At 46.7% G+C, this 23,976-nt stretch overlaps 1 protein-coding gene across 8 annotated transcripts in view; it reads left to right on the top strand.

Moving 5' to 3' along the window:
• iqsec3 (IQ motif and Sec7 domain 3) overlaps positions 1-23,976 on the top strand; it is a 74,498-nt gene that overhangs the window by 12,092 nt on the left and 38,430 nt on the right. For all 8 annotated transcript variants that reach the window (XM_031898647.1, XM_004912477.4, XM_004912476.4 and 5 more), the window contains exon 2: positions 18,055-18,123. In XM_031898647.1, the coding sequence (XP_031754507.1) occupies positions 18,055-18,123 (69 nt within the window). The remainder of the gene's footprint in view (positions 1-18,054; positions 18,124-23,976) is intronic.

The following is a 23,976-nucleotide window of genomic DNA, read 5'->3' as shown; positions in this document are numbered from 1 at the left end:
TTCAATATTTAAATGATTTTTAGCAGACTTAAGTTATGGAGATCCAAATTACGGAAAGATCCCTTATCTGGAAAACCCTAGGTCCCGAGCATTCATTAAAACAGGTCCCATACCTGTATTAAATTAAATTAAACAATTAAAAAATGGTCTTCATTTTTTATACTTTTTAAATTATTCTCCTTAATTTTCTGTCCTTGAAAGCGGCCATTCAGACCTCTCCCTAGTCTCCTGTCAGTCTCTCAGTCAAACCACTGTCTGGTTTCTATGGTAAATTGGACCCTAGCAACCGGAGAGCTGCTGACAGTCAAAACTGGATAACTGCTGAGCAAAAAGATGAAGCAACTGAAGACCAATTGCAAATTGACTCGGGAAATGCATGTCATACTAAAGGTTTAATTGAGATGGGGGATTGTGGATGCCCTGGTTACAAGAGACCAGATCAATATTGTATAATCCTATTTAATGCAAACTGTATGACGGTTGAGGATTCCCTTATCTCTCGATTGCACCTTGGCGCTGCAATGGGCATTAAGTCCCTACGATCCCCCTGATAACTTGATTATATGCCATGAAACCTATACTGGCTGCCTGGGAATTACAAGCTGCTAAATGGGCCCTACTGGAGTGATTGTCGGCATTAAGACAAGGGCCCTTGACGTAAACTGCCCGTCGATGGGGGTCCGGCTTATTTTTCCTGGCGGTGGGATTGCCGTTATTTATTGATTCCCATAGAAAGGAAGATCCATAGCTATTAAAGTTCCCCGGGCTCAGCTCCCGGCGCTGCTATAAATAATGCAGCTCGCTGTAAATCCGCCGCTGCCAAAAATGGATTACAGTAGGGCGCGTCATGCCTCACTTAACCTGCGTTATACATTGCTTTGAACGGGGGCTTTTCTGCCTCGCGCTGTACGGCGGATATAGCGAGTGCATAATATAGTCCCTTGGGTGCGCGTTAAACGGCCCTGTGAATGTTACATTCTTCTTCTGCCCTGGGGGTTTCTCTATTCATGTGAGTTGAATTATGGGTTGGTGATTCAATGTGGCATGTTCAGCCCAAACGACGATCATGGGTAATAAAGAGTTAATCCCAAGCTGCAGGCATACCTTCAGTTCTCTCAATAGTGCCCTGAAGTCTCCCCATATTTCTCCTGTTCAGATGATCAGAAGCCTCATAGGAAAAAAAACACTGAGCTGTGTAAAGAAAGTTCCCATAATGCCTCGCTCCTGCACCGAGACCCCTGTACATGCTCAATTAGTAAGACTATGGGGCTGATTTACTAATCCACGAATCCGAATCCCGAATGGGAAAAAATCGGATTGGAAACGAACATTTTGCGCTTTTTTCGTATTTTTGGCAATTTTTTCGTCGCCGTCGCGACTTTTTTGTGAATTGCCGTGACTTTTTCGTAGCCGTTACGACTTGCGACTTACGACGGCGGGCAAACCTTTCCGATTTTTTTGCGACGGCTACGAAAAAGTCGCGACAATGCGTGCAAGTCGCTACGGCTACGAAAAAAGTCACGACGGCGACGAAAAAATCGCAAAATACCGATCATTACGAAAAAAACGCATTCGGACACTTTCGATCCGTTCGTGGATTAGTAAATCGGCCCCTATGAGTCAGCTTCCTGCTGATTGGCTCAGATCGCACATTCCTAAGGGGGAGTTCTTAGCATTGCTGAGGGAGGGGGGAGCAGGAGAGAGCTGCATGTCTCTGGCACAGGAAAACAAACAGACAACAAATGTTTTGATAGAGGACTCTTTTGCAGCGTTTCTGTAAGTGCTTATGGCTGTATATCTGATAAAGCTTCCTGAGGTTTTTACCTTTCCTTCTCCTTTGATATGAAGGTGCAGATAGTGACTAATATTTATTGATGCACCGGAAGTGGATTTTTTCAAGTATCTCCTACAGGGACAGAACAAGGGTAGGCAGCAGGGGCATGTTCTTAGGGTACAACTGGGGAGGGGTGCTAGGAACCTATGCTGCCTTTCTAACTGCCTGTATTGCAAGCTTGGGGCAATAGCTGCCGGGTTGGGGTGGAGAGGAAGGGGAATATGGCGGGGTGGTGTTTGTCAAGCAGTTTGTAAGGAGATATGATAAGTGGGGGGTGAGTAGGTTAGGTGGGGTTTGTGGCAACTAGGGGTGGGTTGTGGTATTGGCAGGGAGGGGTAAGGTGCCCTTGCCTCGGGTGCAAGTACCTCTTGGACCTGTGTGCAACTCTAAACCAGAGGTCGTCATGCTTTTCAAGCCCCCATGGAGGTCCAACCAGTGGTCAGGACCCCCTGAAACTCATAAGGAGTTTGCAGTTATGAGCAGCTAGCCGTGTATCAGTCATTCAGCCCATGGTCTCAAGGATATCTATGGCAGCCCCCAAATCTCCCCCTGGGACTGCAGGACATGAATTAGGCATCCCCCCATACCAGCATTCAGCCTGAGCCCCCAGGGAGCTATCCCTACAATATGGGGACAACCAACCTAAACTGGAACTGTAAGTTGTTTTATAGGGTCATACGGAAACCTGCTCCTCTTGGCAATAAAATGCACTTTCTCGGAGAGCTGAGTTCCTATTACGTGTTGTTTGAGGGCACCACTACCTACATCATACTGAAATGTAATTGTAACATGAACCTCTCAACCTAATTATACCCACAATCCAGCATGAGTCACGGCAGAATTTATAGCTCGAGTTGCAGTTCCGTCTTTAAAAAGACACTTAGCCACACAGTTTTAGTGCTTACACGGCACATATTCACCTCTTCTATAAGAAACTCATTAATGGGGAAATATAGTGCAATTAAGTGGGGTCTGTGTCTATGGCAATAGCCCCCCTAGTGCTCATTTACTTGTGGCAGGGGCATAACAGCCAGCTCTTGCACTAATTAATGTTTGACCACAGTGGGTGTTTAACTTTGACTTTAAAATACAGCAAAACGAGTGCAAAAGGAAATTTCTTAATTATGTAGCACAAATATTTTGGAACACAACAAAAGTAAAAGGTTGTAATGCAGCAATAGCAACTATTCTAATATTAAGAGCAGAAGGAGGGAAAATACCAAATGCAGGTTAGGGCCATGGTTCTAAATGAGGCAATCGATCCAGTTCTATCTATGGTGCTAAGTGACTGGTAGATTGGGTGATGTCTTTGGTGCTGAATGAATGGGAGATGGGGTCCTTGGTGCTGAATGACTAGGGCGTTGGGGGCTGTCCAAAGTGCTAAATATATGGGAGATTAGATGCTTTCCGTGGTGCTGAATGACTGGGAGGTTGGGTGCTGTCCTTGGTGCTAAATGACTGGGAGGTTGGGTGCTGTCCTTGGTGCTGAATGAATGGGAGATGGGGTCCTTGGTGCTAAATGACTAGGGCGTTGGGTGCTGTCCATGGTGCTAAATGTCTGGGAGATTGGATGCTTTCCATGGTGCTGAATGACTGGGAAGTTGGGTGCTGTCTTTGGTGCTGAATGAATGGGAGATTGGGTCCTTGGTTCTGAATGACAAGGGCATTAGGTGCTGTCCATGGAACTAAATGTCTGGGAGATTGGATGCTTTCCGTGGTGCTGAATGACTGGAAGGTTGGGTGCTGTCTTTGGTGCTGAATGAATGGGAGATTGGGTCCTTGGTGCTGAATGACTAGGGCGTTGGGTGCTGTCCATGGTGCTAAATGTTTGGGAGACTGGATGCTTTCCGTGGTGCTTAATGACTGGGAGGTTGGGTGCTGTCCTTGGTGCTGAATGACTAGGGTGTTGGGTGCTGTCCTTGGTGCTGAATGACTAGAGCGTTGAGTGCTGTCCATGGTGCTAAATGTTTCCGTGATGCTGAATGACTGGGAGGTTGGGTGCTGTCCTTGGTGCTGAATGACTAGGACATTGGGTTCTGACTAGCAGAAGCCAGCTGCTTAACCGACCTGGAGGACCATGGTCCTGAATGACTAAGCAGTTCCAGTGCTGTGTATAGTGCTGAATGATTGGGAGAGGGAGTGCTGTTCATATAGAGTGCTGTCTATGGGGCTGAATTACAGAGAGAGTGGGTCTGTGGTGCTGAGTGACAAGGAATGCTCTAGACCCACTGCCAGCTCTAGGTGGGTATCAATATATCCTATTCTGCTGTTTACCAAGAGACGTAACACCACCACATAGCAACCATAGCAGTCATAAAACTGGGCAGCAAGAGGGATTCCTGTGATTGCTAATTCTGCAGCTACAGTTAATAAATAACCCCCCTACCCACTGTCCCAGTCTCCCTTATGATTTGTTACCGTATCTGTTTTATTGGTCACATGGTACTAGGCCCTTGATATTGGCTTTATTTAAACACAGTGAAATAATACTGCACATTACTGGGTGTCCGGGACACTGTGGTACAGTAGATGTGCATTTTACACTCCAATAAATGCAATTATCTTGGTAGGCTTTGTATACAATGAGGAACACGGACATCTGGGAGTATTTCACACTCTAATAAGCAGTGAGTCTGCTCTGCTTGCCTTATCGTCTGCATTAGTGTCTGTTCTATGGGAGAATGAATAGGGAGTTCTGGGGGGTTCATATAGAAACTGTAAGGGTCTCAGGATTGCAGTGTTGGGGCTCCTAGGGTGTTAAATATAATGGGTTGCAGACAGGGCTATGGTGGGAATACGAAAGGGCTTATAGGATTTTGGGACCCTGTAGGTCCAGAGCCCACCAACAGGTCCTTTAGTGCTACGGATTTGTGAAGAGTTTGCCCTTTGGACAGGGGTTTTGGGAAGCACAGGGTTGTACCTATTTATGGTGATGGTATTGGGGGGGGGGGGGATTTGGTGCTGTTTGTGGTACAAGGCAAGAGAAGCAAGTTCCACTACCCCTTAGGTTAGTGATGAGCGAATCTGTCCCGTTTTGCTTCGCCAATAAATTCACAAATCTTTCAAAAGATTCGCGAAACGGCGAAAAATTCGCGAAGCGGGGAAAATGTTGCACGGAAAAAAAAATTGTCGCCTGCGACTATTCTTGCAACAATTTGGACACGCGACTATTCTTTTGATGCCTGCAACTATTCTTGCGACAATTTGGACGTGTGACTATTCTTTTGACGCCTGCAACTATTATTGCGACTATTATTGCGACAATTTAGACGTGTGACTATTCTTTTGATGCCTGCGACTAGTCTTGCGACTATTCTTGCGAGAATTTGGACGTGTGACTATTCTTTTGACGCCTGCGACTATTCTTGCGACAATTTAGACATGTGACAATTCTTTTGATGCCTGCGACTATTCTTGCGACAATTTAGACATGTGACAATTCTTTTGACGCCTGCGACTATTCTTGCGACAATTTAGACATGTGACAATTCTTTTGATGCCTGCGACTATTCTTGCGACAATTTGGACGTGCGATTATTCTTTTGACGCCTGCGACTATTCTTGCGACTATTATTGCGACAATTTAGACGTGTGACTATTCTTTTGATGCCTGCGACTATTCTCGCGACTATTCTTGCGACAATTTGGACGTGCGACTATTCTTTTGACGCCTGCGACTATTCTTACGACTATTATTGCGACAATTTAGACGTGTGACTATTCTTTTGACGCCTGCATCTATTCTTGCGACTATTCTTGCGACAATTTGGACGTGTGACTATTCTTTTGACGCCTGCATCTATTTTTGCGACTATTCTTGCGACAATTTGGACGTGTGACAATTCTTTTGATGCCTGCGACTATTCTTGCGACAATTTGGACGTGTGACTATTCTTTTGACGCCTGCATCTATTCTTGTGACTATGCTTGCGACAATTTGGACGTGTGACTATTCTTTTGACGCCTGCGAGTATTCTTGTGACAATTTGGACGTGCGACTATTCTTGGGACAATTTTTGGACCCGCGGCAAATTTTTCCACGGCAAATTTTTTCATGCATTTTGCAAAACAATCCACTAATGGTGAAACGCCACGAATCCATGCCTGGCGAAAAATTTCGCCCATCACTACTGCTGGTACATTGGGCATTTCACCATTGCCATATTTCAGCCATAAAGATGGGGGAGTACCACACTGGCACAAATATGAACAGGCATTGGCTAGCAATGGTTCTGGGTTCGTTTGTGGCTACCTGCATGGCTCTTGTGGCTTCTGCTCTTCTGTGTCCAACATAGCTTGTCCAATATAGCCGTTTTTTTGGCAGGAATAATACCTCTGCACAATCTAGACATAGGGTTTTCCTGGTTGGGTCTCTGGGGTGCATTGGACTTAAATTCATTCATAAACATGGGTCTTGCACATGAATTATACTCCTCTATAGACAGGCCTCTGGCAGAGACTTAAGCTCATCTGTCAGCTGGGGTCTCGGGGGAACTGCATGGGTTAGTCTTTAACATGCAGTGGTACGGTGGCCTGGCAGCCCTCCCTGAGCAACATTAGAATCCTCTGATCTAATCAGTATCATAGAGAGTGGGGAATTCATTAGCCAGAGAGAGGAGGCCCAGATGGGTCCTAAATAAATGGGCAATTTCAATGTATCTTCAATATATCTTGGTAAAACGGGTCAATTCACTAATGCTGTGGGGCCCAGTAACATCTAATTATGCCACTGCACCGTAGGCTGCATCTGTAACAGGAGCTAGCAATCTAATGCAGGAGTCTGTATTGTATCCTACACAGAGACAGGCAGGGGGTTGTTTAGACAGTGCTCATCTGATGTGATATTATCAGCATCCCCACCTCTTTCTGTGATTGGACAGGGACTGGATAACATGAAAACATAGAATCTGAGGGCAGAAAAGAACTAGTTGGTGGAACTTGTCTGGCTATTTGGCACTTGTATCTGCCCCAGGCAGGAAGAACTACTAATAAAAAAATATTTAAAGAAAAGTAAAGGCAGTAGCAGTGTAGAACCCTCAGCTTCACTCACACAGGGAGGAACCCAGGAGCAGCATCTCCTCTTTTGATATTGCAGAGCTAGGTGCATCTCTGTGGGGCCCTTTGTTTCCCAGCCTTGCAGAGCTAGGTGCATCTCTGTGGGGCCCTTTGTTTCCCAGCCTTGCAGAGCTAGGTGCATCTCCGTGGGGCCCTTTGTTTCCCAGCCTTGCAGAGCTAGGTGCATCTCTGTGGGGCCCTTTGTTTCCCAGCCTTGCAGAGCTAGGTGCATCTCCGTGGGGCCCTTTGTTTCTCAGCCTTGCAGAGCTAGGTGCATCTCCGTGGGGCCCTTTGTTTCTCAGCCTTGCAGAGCTTGGTGCATCTCTGTGGGGCCCTTTGTTTCTCAGCCTTGCAGAGCTAGGTGCATCTCTGTGGGGCCCTTTGTTTCCCAGCCTTGCAGAGCTAGGTGCATCTCCGTGGGGCCCTTTGTTTCTCAGCCTTGCAGAGCTTGGTGCATCTCTGTGGGGCCCTTTGTTTCTCAGCCTTGCAGAGCTAGGTGCATCTCTGTGGGGCCCTTTGTTTCCCAGCCTTGCAGAGCTAGGTGCATCTCTGTGGGGCCCTTTGTTTCTCAGCCTTGCAGAGCTTGGTGCATCTCCGTGGGGCCCTTTGTTTCTCAGCCTTGCAGAGCTAGGTGCATCTCCGTGGGGCCCTTTGTTTCTCAGCCTTGCAGAGCTTGGTGCATCTCTGTGGGGCCCTTTGTTTCCCAGCCTTGCAGAGCTAGGTGCATCTCCGTGGGGCCCTTTGTTTCTCAGCCTTGCAGAGCTAGGTGCATCTCCGTGGGGCCCTTTGTTTCCCAGCCTTGCAGAGCTAGGTGCATCTCCGTGGGGCCCTTTGTTTCCCAGCCTTGCAGAGCTAGGTGCATCTCCGTGGGGCCCTTTGTTTCCCAGCCTTGCAGAGCTAGGTGCATCTCCGTGGGGCCCTTTGTTTCCCAGCCTTGCAGAGCTAGGTGCATCTCTGTGGGGCCCTTTGTTTCCCAGCCTTGCAGAGCTAGGTGCATCTCTGTGGGGCCCTTTGTTTCTCAGCCTTGCAGAGCTAGGTGCATCTCTGTGGGGCCCTTTGTTTCTCAGCCTTGCAGAGCTAGGTGCATCTCTGTGGGGCCCATCTCTGACCCTCAGAGCTGTATATACCTGCAATGAGCGGAGCTTTTTCCCTATTTGCAGAGCATAATCTGCAGAGTAATGTTTGTCAGCCAACAGTCTGTGTCTTTAGCTCTGATTTACATTGCAGTGGGCTGAGCGATTTGTGCCTTGAATTTGCAGAGAGGAGGAACGTGGGCCTCTAATTGGCTTAGTGACGGGAGGCCCCCGCAGCCTTGGTCGTATTGACCCTAGTTTTGTATCTTTTCACTTTTATTCTACCCCCACACTGTTTTCTCTCCTTGCCTCCTCTTTTCTCCTATTGCATCTCTGCCGGCTCCCATAGTCCTTCTCTCTTTCCCTACTTCTCCCCTTTTCTCCTTGTCTGTCTTTCTCTGTTTCTCCCTTTCTTTTTATTCTTCTCTCTTTTCTCTCACCTCCTTCTCCTTCTGCCTTCTCTTCTTCTATATTCTCCCATCTGTCTCCCATTCCTCCCTCTGTTTTCTCTTCTTCTCTCTTCTCTCCCTTTGTGCCTTAAGGTCCCCACACACGTTAAGATTCGCTCGCTTGGTGAGACCTACGGGTGGGGGATATCGGGGAGCGTGTAGGCCCTGGAGCCGAATGATCTAATTATAATGGCGGCAATGGGGCAGTCGGTTCGGGGACCGCATCAACGAGCCGATGCGGTCCCTGATCCGACTGAATTTTCTAACCTGCCCGATCGATATCTGCCCAATTTCAGGCCAGATATCGGTCGGGCAGGCCTGTCGGTAGTCCCCATACACGGGCAGATAAGCTGCCGAGTCGGTCTAAGGGACCCATATCGGCAGCTACAATCGGCCCGTGTATGGGCACCTTTACTGTCTGTCTCCTCTCTTTGTCAGTCTTCTTTCCTTCCCTTTTCTCCCTTTTTGTATTTTCCTCCTTTCTCCCTTCTTGTTATCACCATCTCCCGCTTCTCCCTTGCTGTCTCTGCTTCTCTTCTTCTCTGCCTTCCTGTCTTTCTATGCTTCCCTGCTTTTACCCATTTCTGTATTCTTATTCCCAGTTGCCCCCCCAACCCCCCCATGTCTTAATTTATCCCCTTTTCTTTATTTCCTTTTCCTCCTTTCTCCACTATTCTCCCCTCTTTCTTCCCTTCTGTCTTCCTCTGCTACTCCTTCTACTCCATCCTACTCCCTCATCTTCTCCCTTTTATTTTCATGCCTCTCTGTTTGACTTTTTTCTCCCTAATTGTTTCTCTTTCTCTCCCTGTTTCACATTCTTTCTTTTCCCCGTTCCTCTCCCTTCTGGTCATTTCTCCTTTTCTTCCTTTCCCTTACCCTTTTTTGTCCACCCTCCATATTTCTCTTAGGAGCTTCCCTGTTCTTCTGCAGGACAGTTCCTACAAGTAGAACTGGGCATATCCTGCCATAAAGAAAGAGCATGGGTTAAGAAGGATGGGGGCGAGTCTGGGCAAATAGGGACATGACCCAAAGGGAACAATTTGAAACCAAAGAATGTGTGGAGGTACAGGAGTTTAAACCAAAGTCATTGGGCAAGTAGAGTCTAATCACATGTTGCCCTTGGGTAGGACCGTGTATTCAGTTGGTAGATTCACTGTTGCTAGGCTCTAGTATCTAGACTAGCGCTGTCTGACCCTGCTTTATGCAGCCCAGGGCTTTCAGCTTTCTAATATTTGGTTTCCTTCAGGGATTTGCCAGTTGCTCCCCCTATTGCTGATCAGACCCATCAGTAGAGGGTTCACTTCCCTGACCTGATAGACCTCCTGAATATCTGACAAAGCCATGGTCAGTGACTGTTGGGGAGGTTGATGTTTGGGGCTCATACACAAGCCAATAAGCTGCTGATTTAGTATCGCCATCTTTAAATATGGCAGCCAAGATGAGTCCTGATCATCTCCCATACCTACATTGCTATGTAATTCATTTCCGACCAATGAAGAGAGAGAGACATGAGTCTGTTTAACCCAGCTCCATCCCTCTCGTTGTCTCTCATCCCTCCTCTGGCCGCCCTTGAGGCATTTCATTAGCGATATCCGTAGTATTTCCCTCTTTCTGTTAATAGAAAGGTCAGCTCTTGTGGCCCAGTAATTAACCTTCCCCCGCTCCGTAGGATTCTCCCTCAGTAATTAGAGAAGATTGCTCTGTCAGGCAGTGGAAATCCCAGTTATTATGGTATTAATCACACACGCGTGTCTCCGTGGGAACGCACTGCGTCCAAACAATCTCCCCCCCCAGCAGCATGTTAATAATGACATTGTAAAGAACATCCCTGTCGCTATGGCAACAGAACCTTTCTCTGACATATGACATTTTTTTCTAGCTGGATGGGGGGGCAAAATACGCAATACGGACGGTTACGGGTTAAACCAAATGACCTTTCCATCGAGTCAGCGGCCGCCGGCTCTGGATCAGAATCGTTAACCCATAATAGGCATTAGCACTAGCGGGTCTGTGATTACAATGGGAGGGGGGTCAGCGCCTTGGTGCATTTCATTGCTCGTGGGCTCGGTCCCACGTTTATCTGTGTCACAATGGAAATTACCTAAAGGGAAAATTGAATAAGAGTTGAAGATATAAAGGCTCATTAATGACCTCAGGGGTCCCAATGGCCCCTGCCGCCTTCCAACCCCCCCCCACAGAGGCCCTCAACACCCTCCGACCCCCTCCTAAAAGAAACTTATCTGCGGCGTGTCGGGGGGGGGGAGATGCCTGATTGTGGGAGCACCCTGGGGGGGATCGGATCTGGGCCTCCGGGGCCTACCAGGATATTTCCCTGTACCCCGGAGGCCCAGTCTGACACTGGGGGGAGGGGAGGGGCTTTTGCATACAGCGCCAGTTCTAGCCGCATAAAGGGCAAAACACATGGGGGATTGTGCCCGTTTGTAAATGACCCCCAAAGAGTTGCAATATATATATATATATAATAGTAATATGGTGTAGCAACTAGATCCTGATATGCAGGCAGGTTGCAGCACTTGCTATTAATGCTGGAATTCTGGGGGGAAATGCTGCATTGTGGGTAAAAACATGACAATATTTTGCACCTTGTTCTGTTTCTGTAAATGAGCCCGTATGCTATAAGCCTGACCAGTTCAGCCAGTGAGACCCTTTGTTATATACAGTAGCTGTTTCCACACGTACAATTCTGCAGGAACAGCCCCCTAAGTTTGCTCATAGCCTGTACAGAGAGATACCATAAAACTATGGCACATAGGGATTCCCTTGTACTAAGCACAATTCAGCAGGAACAGCCCCCTAAGTTTGCTCATAGCCTGTACAGAGAGATACCATAAAACTATGGCACATAGGGATTCCCCTGTACTAAGCACAATTCAGCAGGAACAGCCCCCTAAGTTTGCTCATAGCCTGTACAGAGAGATACCATAAAACTATGGCACATAGGGATTCCCCTGTACTAAGCACAATTCAGTAGGAACAGCCCCCTAAGTTTGCTCATAGCCTGTACAGAGAGATACCATAAAACTATGGCACATAGGGATTCCCCTGAACTAAGCAAAATTCAGCAGGAACAGCCCCTAAGTTTGCCCATAGCCTGTACAGAGAGATACCATAAAACTATGGCACATAGGGATTCCCCTGTACTAAGCACAATTCAGCAGGAACAGCCCCCTAAGTTTGCTCATAGCCTGTACAGAGAGATCCCATAAAACTATGGCAGCATAGGGATTCCCCTGTACTAAGCACAATTCAGCAGGAACAGCCCCCTAAGTTTGCTCATAGTCTGTACAGAGAGATACCATAAAACTATGGCACATAGGGATTCCCCTGAACTAAGCAAAATTCAGCAGGAACAGCCCCTAAGTTTGCCCATAGCCTGTACAGAGAGATACCATAAAACTATGGCACATAGGGATTCCCCTGTACTAAGCACAATTCAGCAGGAACAGCCCCCTAAGTTTGCTCATAGCCTGTACAGAGAGATCCCATAAAACTATGGCAGCATAGGGATTCCCCTGTACTAAGCACAATTCAGCAGGAACAGCCCCCTAAGTTTGCTCATAGCCTGTACAGAGAGATACCATAAAACTATGGCACATAGGGATTCCCCTGTACTAAGCACAATTCAGCAGGAACAGCCCCCTAAGTTTGCCCATAGCCTGTACAGAGACATACCATAAAACTATGGCACATAGGGATTCCCCTGTACTAAGCACAATTCAGCAGGAACAGCCCCCTAAGTTTGCCCATAGCCTGTACAGAGAGATACCATAAAACTATGGCAGCATAGGGATTCCCCTGTACTAAGCACAATTCAGTAGGAACAGCCCCCTAAGTTTGCTCATAGCCTGTACAGCGAGATACCATAAAACTATGGCACATAGGGATTCCCCTGTACTAAGCACAATTCAGCAGGAACAGCCCCCTAAGTTTGCTCATAGCCTGTACAGAGAGATACCATAAAACTATGGCACATAGGGATTCCCCTGTACTAAGCACAATTCAGCAGGAACAGCCCCCTAAGTTTGCTCATAGCCTGTACAGAGAGATACCATAAAACTATGGCACATAGGGATTCCCCTGTACTAAGCACAATTCAGTAGGAACAGCCCCCTAAGTTTGCTCATAGCCTGTACAGAGAGATACCATAAAACTATGGCACATAGGGATTCCCCTGTACTAAGCACAATTCAGCAGGAATAGCCCCCTAAGTTTGCTCATAGCCTGTACAGAGAGATACCATAAAACTATGGCACATAGGGATTCCCCTGTACTAAGCACAATTCAGTAGGAACAGCCCCCTAAGTTTGCTCATAGCCTGTACAGAGAGATACCATAAAACTATGGCACATAGGGATTCCCCTGTACTAAGCACAATTCAGTAGGAACAGCCCCCTAAGTTTGCTCATAGCCTGTACAGAGAGATACCATAAAACTATGGCACATAGGGATTCCCCTGTACTAAGCACAATTCAGCAGGAATAGCCCCCTAAGTTTGCTCATAGCCTGTACAGAGAGATACCATAAAACTATGGCACATAGGGATTCCCCTGTACTAAGCACAATTCAGCAGGAATAGCCCCCTAAGTTTGCTCATAGCCTGTACAGAGAGATACCATAAAACTATGGCACATAGGGATTCCCCTGTACTAAGCACAATTCAGCAGGAACAGCCCCCTAAGTTTGCTCATAGCCTGTACAGAGAGATACCATAAAACAATGGCACATAGGGATTCCCCTGTACTAAGCACAATTCAGTAGGTATATAAAGCTGATATATAAAGCATATCTGCCCCATTCTCTCTCTATGACAGGTTGCATTGATGTTACCATCAGGTTTGCAGGCATGTAAAGCCCCGAACAGTGAACTGCAACTTTATATTAGAATCCAATGAGTGCCCCACTGGGGTAATCTGTACCTAAGCCTTTTGCTTTGTCTAAACTGAGCATTGTGCCTCCCTGCCAAATCCCTAATGCCCTCGCTGATCCCCTTTAGCCTGCCCGCACTAATCATCCCCTGGCTGCCTTCAATCCTTTCATGTTGGCACTGTCTCCTTATCCCTCGCTCCTTCAATTTGCTGCCTTCCTGCTACAGGTTCAACTACATCTCTCAGAATCCTTTACAGCTGATCCTTGAGCTAAGTGCCTTCTAGGGTCCTCCAACTACCATAAAGAGGGGGAGTAAAGTCACCTCATTAAGGGATTCTGGTACAGGTATGGGACCCGTTATCCAGAATGCTTGGGACCTGGGGTTTTCCGGATAAGGAGTCTTTCCTTAATTCGGATCAACTACCTTAAAAAATCATTTAACCATTAAATAAACCCAATAGGACTGTTCTGCCCCCAATAAGGGGTAATTATATCTTAGTTGGGATCAAGTACAGGTACTGTTTTATTATTACAGAGAAAAGGGAATCATTTAACCATGAAATAAACCCAATAGGGCTGTTCTGCCCCCAATAAGGGGTAATTATATCTTAGTTGGGATCAAGTACAGGTACTGTTTTATTATTACAGAGAAAAGGGAATCATTTAACCATTAAATAAACCCAATAGGGCTGTTCTGCCCCCAATAAGGGGTAATTATATCTTAGTTGGGATCAAGTACAGGTACTGTTTTATTATTACAGAGAAAAGGGAATCATTTAACCATGAAATAAACCCAATAGGGCTGTTCTGCCCCAATAAGGGGTAATTATATCTTAGTTGGGATCAAGTACAGGTACTGTTTTATTATTACAGAGAAAAGGGAATCATTTAACCATGAAATAAACCCAATAGGGCTGTTCTGCCCCCAATAAGGGGTAATTATATCTTAGTTGGGATCAAGTACAGGTACTGTTTTATTATTACAGAGAAAAGGGAATCATTTAACCATTAAATAAACCCAATAGGGCTGTTCTGCCCCAATAAGGGGTAATTATATCTTAGTTGGGATCAAGTACAGGTACTGTTTTATTATTACAGAGAAAAGGGAATCATTTAACCATTAAATAAACCCAATAGGGCTGTTCTGCCCCCAATAAGGGGTAATTATATCTTAGTTGGGATCAAGTACAGGTACTGTTTTATTATTACAGAGAAAAGGGAATCATTTAACCATGAAATAAACCCAATAGGGCAATTCTGCCCCCAATAAGGGGTAATTATATCTTAGTTGGGATCAAGTACAGGTACTGTTTTATTATTACAGAGAAAAGGGAATCATTTAACCATGAAATAAACCCAATAGGGCTGTTCTGCCCCCAATAAGGGGTAATTATATCTTAGTTGGGATCAAGTACAGGTACTGTTTTATTATTACAGAGAAAAGGGAATCATTTAACCATTAAATAAACCCAATAGGGCTGTTCTGCCCCAATAAGGGGTAATTATATCTTAGTTGGGATCAAGTACAGGTACTGTTTTATTATTACAGAGAAAAGGGAATCATTTTTAAAAATCTGAAATATTTCATTAAAATGGAGTCTATGGGAGACGGCCTTTCCGTAATTCGGAGCTTTCTGGATAACAAGTTTCTGGATAAGGGTTCTCATACCTGTACCGGCTTCTTTGGCCAAATACAGGCCTATTCTCAAGAAATCTCAAATCAGTGGCACCTAATGGTGACAACATGTATAGTTGCCTCTGAGTGGCTCCCACTGCACAGAGAAGACTGGGTCATCTATAAACACTGGGAAATCTGCACCTGGGCAGTAACCCATGGCAACTAATAAGATGGCTGAAACAGGCTAATAACTGGTTGCTATGGGTTACTGCCCAGGTGCAAATTTCCCAGTGCCTATAAATGAGCCCTGTGTGTGTCCAGAGACCATAAAGCTCTGGGCCCTATCGGTCAGTGTGGGGGTTTCTAATTAGCTGCCCTCGGCCATTTCCCAGAATTCCCTGGCTGACCTATTTCACTCTCCTAGAGATGTCATGACCTTAATAAGTGAGCAGAGAAGTGTCATTTATTTATTAGAATCACTGGGACAGAAAGAGGATTTATTTGCCCTTTATAAAGGGCCTTTATTGCCTCTGTCTCTAGGGTTTGCTCTATTGTCCCTATCTATTGTCACCTCTGGTGATTTTATTAGGAAGGGTTAGAGCAATGCCTGCCTATCTGCACTCATGGAGTTGGGCCTGCTGTATAGCGGAGTGTACTGGTACCATTACCAGCCTGGCCCGGAAACCTCATGCTCAGTGCCAATGTTATTTATGTTCCTGTTGGGTTGGCGGATATCTCTGCTTAATTAGTGTCAGGACCTGGTCCAGAAAAGATTCTAATCTGTGACTCTTTATCTTCTGTTTAAGTCCCTGCAACTGAAGTTGGGTTGGTATAACACTGGCAGAATGTGTTATTTTGCCTAGTCCTGCGCTTAAGGGCAAATGCTCATACCTGGTGCACTCTTACCTTCCAATTTGTGCCTGTATGTTACCCAACCACTCAGACTGTAAGCTCTACGGGGCAGTGACCATACCTAGTGCACTCTTACCTTCCAGTTTGTGCCTGTATGTTACCCAATCACTTAGATTGTAAGCTCTACGGGGCAGGGACCATACCTAGTGCACTCTTACCTTCCAATTTGTGCCTGTATGTTACCCAACCACTTAGATTGTAAGCTCTACGGGGCAGGGACCATCCCTAGTGCACTCTTACCTTCCAATTTGTGCCTGTATGTTACCCAACCACTTAGATTGTAAGCTCTACGGGGCAGGGACCATACCTAGTGCACTCTTACCTTCCAGTTTGTGCCTGTATGTTACCCAACCACTTAGATTGTAAGCTCTAAGGGGCAAGGACCATACCTAGTGCCCTCTTACCTTCCAATTTGTGCCTGTATGTTACCCAACCACTTAGATTGTAAGCTCTACGGGGCAGGGACCATACCTGGTGCACTCTTACCTTCCAGTTTGTGCCTGTATGTTACCCAACCACTTAGATTGTAAGCTCTACGGGGCAGGGACCATACCTAGTGCACTCTTACCTTCCAGTTTGTGCCTGTATGTTACCCAACCACTTAGATTGTAAGCTCTACGGGGCAGGGACCATACCTAGTGCACTCTTACCTTCCAGTTTGTGCCTGTATGTTACCCAACCACTTAGATTGTAAGCTCTACGGGGCAGGGACCATCCCTAGTGCACTCTTACCTTCCAATTTGTGCCTGTATGTTACCCAACCACTTAGATTGTAAGCTCTACGGGGCAGGGACCATACCTAGTGCACTCTTACCTTCCAATTTGTGCCTGTATGTTACCCAACCACTTAGATTGTAAGCTCTACGGGGCAGGGACCATCCCTAGTGCACTCTTACCTTCCAGTTTGTGCCTGTATGTTACCCAACCACTTAGATTGTAAGCTCTACGGGGCAGGGACCATACCTAGTGCACTCTTACCTTCCAGTTTGTGCCTGTATGTTACCCACCCACTTAGATTGTAAGCTCTACGGGGCAGGGACCATACCTAGTGCACTCTTACCTTCCAATTTGTGCCTGTATGTTACCCACCCACTTAGATTGTAAGCTCTACGGGGCAGGGACCTCCTTCCTACTGTGTCTCATACCACATGGCACTTACTCCCTGTGCATTTATATATATTTATTGTATTTATTTATTATAACACTTGTCCTCCCTGTGTGTAATTGTGTATATTGTAAGATTGTACAGCGCTGCGTACCCTTGTGGCACTTTAGAAATAAAGTTATACATACTGACACCATCCTACCCTACTACCCCCTTTCCCTTACCCTGCCTTTCAAATGACCCACAAGGTAGGGCAGTGATGTTCCACACCGGACCCCCGGCAAAAATAACCTCGAGGGGCCTGGCACCCAACATAACAACTTCCCACCCTCCCCTCCCTCATGCCCCCCTCTCTGCCCACTTGATCTCAGCTAGGAGAATGGTGGGGAGGGGGATTTGATAAAGCTATAGAGGAAGCAAACCCCACGATCTGGGCCCCCCTGCGACCGCCTATATATATTTGATAACATTTTAAAAAAAATATAAAAAATAAACCCTCTCCCCCAGCTGCAGCCAGATGATACCTGGGCAAATTTTGGCTGCTGAGCTGGGGGCGGTGAGGGTGCAGAGTGCGGTGTTTACCAATAAATGATGTCACTTCTGTAAGGAGAGGGTGCGTTTAGTTCTGGTGCCTAGGGTGCTATGGCTACCCAACCCCTGGAAGTACTGCCATGTCCAGGCTGCTGGTAATTCCAGAGTTCCCATGCAATGCATGGGCTTTTTGAACTCCCTGCAAGTTCAATGACATTGACATTAAATCTGTTCTAGCACGCCATACTTGTAATTGTGGTCATAGCAAAACCTATGCTGTCTCTGGGGAAGAAGAAAACCCGGAGAGTTGCCCATAGTGCCATCTATAGACCCTTTGGGATAACCGCCTAAGGCAGACCACTTCTTCTTGACCAATGAATACATTGGAAGCCAGGGGGCAAATGGTAAGGAGCTTGTGGCCAGCTTGTAGCTGCTTAGACAAGGCTGAAACCACAGGATGAGGCAGTAATAGCTTCACCGAATCATTGAAGAAATAAAGCAAATGGGACATCCCATATGGGAAGTAAAAATTAGGGTATGCTTGGCCTTTAAAGATACGTCTAAGAATGCTGCCTTTCTTCTCTCAACAGAAACGAGACGGTGTTGCATCAGTTCTGCTGTCCTGTTGCCGATGCCGAGCAGAAACCTTCTCCACCGAGGTGAGTTCCAGATCCTGCTAGATACTGTTGTCATAAGATTATCCATCTTCTTTGGGCTTCTTTAATTAATCGCCTCCGCAATCATCTTTTTTGGGATTGGTTTTACCTAAATTTTCAAAATAATAAACCTGGTATTTATAAAATCATTGAATTCTGGTATAAATAATGAAAATGCCCTATAGGAGAGATTCAGGGGCTCCAGTAGGAATAGTGATGCCATAATCAAAGACAAGGTTCCTAAACTCTGAGCTGGGCCTGCTGGCGAGGGCTTGGAGCAGGGGTAGAAAAGGCTTAGCCTGAAGGCCAGTTAGGGTGAGTATTTGGGAGAATGATTAATTGCCCTTCTTACGCTGGCAGGTTGAGGCCGGTGGCTGGAACCCCTGGGGTTTGGGTTCAGGTATGAAGCCAGTTAGGGGGAGAATTGTCAAGAATGGCCATTGGGTCTCCTAGATTCACCTAAAAGCCTGGCTTGAAGGTCGGTTGGGGTGAGATATTGACTGATTATGTAATGGCTATTAAGATATTTTAAAACTATGCCTGAATACACTATATCTTATCATAAGGCCGAAGGTTGGACCCTCAAAGGAGAAGGAAAGGCTAATAAAGAGTTAATCCCAAGCTGCAGGCATACCTTCAGTTCTCTCAATAGTGCCCTTAAGTCTCCCCATATTTCTCCCGTTCAGATGATCAGAAGCCTCATAGGGAAAAAAACGCTGAGCTGTGTAAAGAAAGTTCCCATAATGCCTCGCTCCGGCACCAAGACCCCTGTACATGCTCAGTGTGTAAGACTATGAGGAAGCTTCCTGCTGATTGGCTCAGATCCACATTCCTAAGGGGGGGGAGGGAGTTCTAAGCATTCTTGAGGGAGGGGGGAGTAGGAGAGGGGAGAGAGCAGAGAGCTGTGTGTCTCTGGCAGAGAAAAACAGACACAACAAATCTTTTGACAGAGGACTCAGTGCAGCGTTTCTGTGAGTGCTTATGGCTGTATTTACATAGACCTTTCTGATAAAGCTTACTTAGTTTTTACCTTTCCTTCACCTTCAAGGAGGGCCCTGGTCCAAGCTTGGACCTTCAAGTGGGGTTTAAACCTAAAAAGTTTGTCAACCACTAATCAAATGAGAAAGACTATCTAACAGTTGTTACTGTATAAGTTATTAGTCCTTTTATTAGCATTATTCCACCCACAGCCCCTTGTGATAGGGTCACGGCGATAAGCTATACGCCTTCTCTATTGTCTTAACCATTAATTAGCAGTTTCATTTCCACCCCTGTTGGCCCTTACACGTCAGTGGCTAATGAGAAATTCCTGCATCTTCTCATGCATTTCTATAACATCTGCCATCAAAAGAAGATAAAGGGAGCAGTGATGCAGATGGAGGGGGGAACCATGGAAACACTGTATATACAGGGACAAGCGCCATATTGGTGGCTTCATAGCTAGAGATCAATAGGACATCTCATAATAGGAATTCAAATGAACATTGCAAGGCTATTTATGTGGTTTCCATTCTTCTCATATTTATAAACACACCCCTAATAATAAATTGCTCTATTAATTAGTCCTAATGAACATATTCTGGGAACTCAGCAGACCCGGAGATCTGGAAAAATACAGAATGAGAATAGAGGATCTTATGGAATGGGAAGAATAGAGAGAGTCTCAGTTGGCCTGGTTGGGATTGGTTACGTTGGAGAACGTAGGGATATGATAACTATGTATAACTATATAAGGGGGCCATACAATACATCTCTGATGCCCTTTTCACAAGTAGATCTTCCCAATGATACGAACAACAAAAGGCTCACATAAAAGGTAGTATTTCTGGAGAGCCTTTTCCACCAAATCCCAGTAGTTTGCCCCCTACCCTGGGCATGCATGGTTGATGCCAAGTTTGGATTTGGAGAAGATTTAGTGGAACGAGATGGTGTCCCCGGGCCAGAACTTAGAGTAGGCAACAGGGGCAAGTACCTAGGGCACAAATGTGGGGGAGCTAAGGCCTTAAGGTGGCCATACACGTTAAGGTCACCAAGTGAGCAGATCTTCTCCCGATATCCCCACCTACGGGTGGCCGATATTGGGTGAATTTAGGCTAATTCGGTCTAAGGGACCCATATCATCAGCTACATTCGGCCCGTGTATGGGGACCTTTAGGCTCTTGCTGCTACTGCCTTCACCGACTCCAGCCAGAATCAGTGCTGCACAACTGGGAGTAGACCTGGATCTGCAAGCTTAGGGGTGAAGAGAGGGGCTTTGGTGGCGAGCAGGTCAGATACTAGGGGGTGGAATTGGTGGCAAATAGAGGGTGGGAAGGTAGACTAGTGGACATCGTCTCTGGGGCACCAGAACTTTCTGGCCCAGCCTTTCTCAACAAGTAAGAATGGGGCAGATTAGTGCTGAAGTTGGGCTCTCCAGAAATACTGCCTTGTATAGGAGGCTTTATTCTTCTTTAATAATAGAGGAAAGTTGTTTCCATCTTGGGAAAGAGATATTTTTTAGACAGCTCCAAGGGAGGTCGGGTGAGTTCCTTTAGTGCATAGGTCATCCAGAAACTCTGCTAATTGCTGTTTAAGGGTGAAGACACACGGAGCTACTTGTAGCAGCTACTTTTTTATGGTTAAAAATCCCCTGCCATAGACAATACTGTGAATTGCCTCTGCTAAAACACACGTAGAGACAATTATCAGTAAATGATCAGCATTGTCTGTTTTAGTAGCCACGACAAGTAGCTGCTACTAGTAGCCCTGTGTGTCTTCACCCTAAGGGGCACATTTACTAATCCACGAATCCGAATCACGAATGGGAAAAAAATCGGATTGGAAACGAAAATTTCTGAAGATCGCAAATATCACGAAAATACTTACGAAAAAATCGTATTAGTCACGATAATATCGTATTGGCGGTCCGAAAGTCACGAAATTTTCGTACCGGACAATTGGAAACAGCGGTAAAACCTTTCCGGTTTTTTCGTGCAAACGTCCGAAAAAGTCGTGCGGCGTACGAAAAAGTTGTGCGGACGCCTGAACAAATCGGTGAAAATACGCTCGGAGCGTTCGTGCTTTTGTAAATGTGCCCCTAAGAGTAAGGATTCAACCCGCCCCTTCTGGGGCAAATTAACACAGCAGCCATTGATGGGGCTTTTCATGATGAATGTTCAGGAAAAGGTTGAACTTGATGGAAGTGGGCTTTTTTCAGCATCAGCTTTTATGTACGTGTAAATGTAACAATATAAACATGATGGAGCAAGTTAAACTCTATAATTTAATAAAGCAATTCATTATGGGACTGTTCGATATCTACTGTATCTGTTCATGGCTACTGTATGGCAGGCACTCCGCCATGGTTTTTTTTATCCACAATGCAGTGATATTTCCCAGAATTTCAACTTGCAGGAAATTGCTTAGAACATTCTTTTGAGCTCTTGTGCAATTACACTGCTAATATAATACTAATATAATGACTTTGGAACAGCAGTGCCTCCTTCTGTTCATCATGACTGTGATAGGCTGAGTGATCAGTCACTGCAGTTTGACACAGACAGGCCATTAGCATTGGTGGCAATTATAGTCGGGGTCATTGGGTTTATAATGCCTGGACACTATCTGCAAGCATGATCTCCCTGCTTCCAACTACAGTGAAGACATATGACTGGAATAATAAAGAGAATGAATCTCCTGTGTGCACAAATGTACTCAAATAAGATATGTTATAGTGATATTTGCGATAAGTGGTTGTTAAGGTGGCCATCAGGGGGGCACAGGGGGTACAGCCGTCCCGGGCCTGGGCGATTTTAACTTTAAAAGGGGGCCCGGCGCTGCTACAGTTTTCTTAGCTCGGGCCCCCTTTAATCTGTTCCGGGCCCTGTCATTGGTGGTCAGCGGGCGATCCTATTGATCCTATTGAACTGGCTACCAATGTACTAGGGGGGTTTGCTGGCTACCAATGTACTAGGGGGGTTTGCTGGCTACCAATGTACTAGGGGGGTTTGCTGGCTACCAATGTACTAGGGGGGTTTGCTGGCTACTAATGTACTAGGGGGGGCCCTGCTGGCTACCAATGTACTAGGGGGGGCACTGCTGGCTACCAATGTACTAGGGGTGGCCTGCTGGCTACCAATGTACTAGGGGGGGGCCCTGCTGGCTACCAATGTACTAGGGGGGCCCCTGCTGGCTACCAATGTATTAGGGGGGGCACTGCTGGCTACCAATGTATTAGGGGTGGCCTGCTGGCTACCAATGTACTAGGGGGGGGCCCTGCTGGCTACCAATGTACTAGGGGGGGCACTGCTGGCTACCAATGTACTAGGGGGGGCCCTGCTGGCTACCAATGTACTAGGGGGGGCCCTGCTGGCTACCAATGTACTAGGGGGGGCCCTGCTGGCTACCAATGTACTAGTAGGGGGGGCACTGCTGGCTACCAATGTACTAGGGAGGGCACTGCTGGCTACCAATGTACTGGGGGGGCCCTGCTGGCTACCAATGTACTGGGGGGGCCCTGCTGGCTACCAATGTACTAGGGGGGGCCCTGCTGCCTACCAATGTCTCATATCTGTGAGTCCTTTGTATTTGTGGGAGGGGGGCCCAGAAATTTTTTTTGTGAGGGGCCCCGTGATTTCTGATGGCGGCCCTGGTGGCCATACACGGGCCGATTGTAGCTGCTGATATGGGCCCCGTAGACCGATTCGGCAGCTTATTGGCCCGTGTAGGGGCACAAACGACGGGCCTGTCCAACCGACATCAGGCGAGATCTCGATCGGGCAGGTTAAAAAATGTATTCGGATCAGGGACCACATCGGCTCGTTGATGTGGTCTCCGAACTGACTGTGCCTATTACCAGCCTTCTAATTCGATTGGCCCTGGGGCCAAATGACTCCGTAAGTGGGGATATCGGGAGAAGATTGACCTCGCCAAGCGAGCGGATCTTAACATGTATGGCCACCTTTACTCTCCCAGTGGTTTAGTGTTGCCATTCTGATTAAAAGATACGATAAGCGGTATGTGATATATGAGCATTCAAGTTTCTTTCAGACAGAGGAGAAACTGCACACAGACACCATGCTTCTCCTCCTTCAAGAAGTCTCAACTTTATTAACACTTCTACATTAACATGTTTGCACCTTTGACCAGGCCCGGATTTGTGGCGAGGCCACAAAGGCCCGGGCCTAGGGCGGCACAAACTGGCGCTGCCTTTGACGGCAAAGTGGATTCTTTGCCAGCGCTATTGCACCATGATTATCTTCAAAATTTCTTACTGGCTCAATTGACTCTCCATTTCTTTGAGTAACTGCACAAGGTACCAACTCTCCTGTGTGGTAGCAGCCAGTGTTATATATTTCGGCCTCACAGGAAGATAGTTCAAATGAGAGGTTAATAGGTGGGTAAGCGCCGGGCTGAGTGTGGCAGAGATTGGGTGAAGGAAGGGAGATGGTTTTGGGGCGAGGGAGCAGGTTGTGGGGTTTGAGCAGGAGAGAAGTTTGGAAACTCCATCTAATGTTGCAGGGGAGAAAGAGTAAAGTGGATGTGAGTGATGTGAAAAGTCCCGGTGGGCCCCGGCGGCCCAGACCCGACCCTTACCTGCCTCTTACCTGCCTCCCCTGCCCAACCGCTCCGGCCCGACGCATTAAATTACGGGGTCACAGGCCCCCTAAGTATGGGCGCTCAGGGGAGGGTGCACCACGGCAGGGGTCCCTTTGGGGGTGTGGGGCCCCTCCTTTGGCAGCCCCAGTGGGCCCTGAACCCCCAGTCCGACCCTGTTGAGATGAAATGGTATGTTCTGTCTAATAAGGTCACTTTTGTCCTTAAAGAAATGAGCGCGGTCTTGGGCAGTTACAGTAACAGGTGGGGGTGCAGAGGGGG

This window comes from Xenopus tropicalis, chromosome 3 (genome assembly GCF_000004195.4).
Source record: "Xenopus tropicalis strain Nigerian chromosome 3, UCB_Xtro_10.0, whole genome shotgun sequence".
NCBI lineage: Eukaryota > Metazoa > Chordata > Amphibia > Anura > Pipidae > Xenopus > Xenopus tropicalis.
The sequence above is the reverse complement of the archived record's forward strand: the minus strand, read 5'-3'. Positions and strand labels throughout refer to the sequence as shown.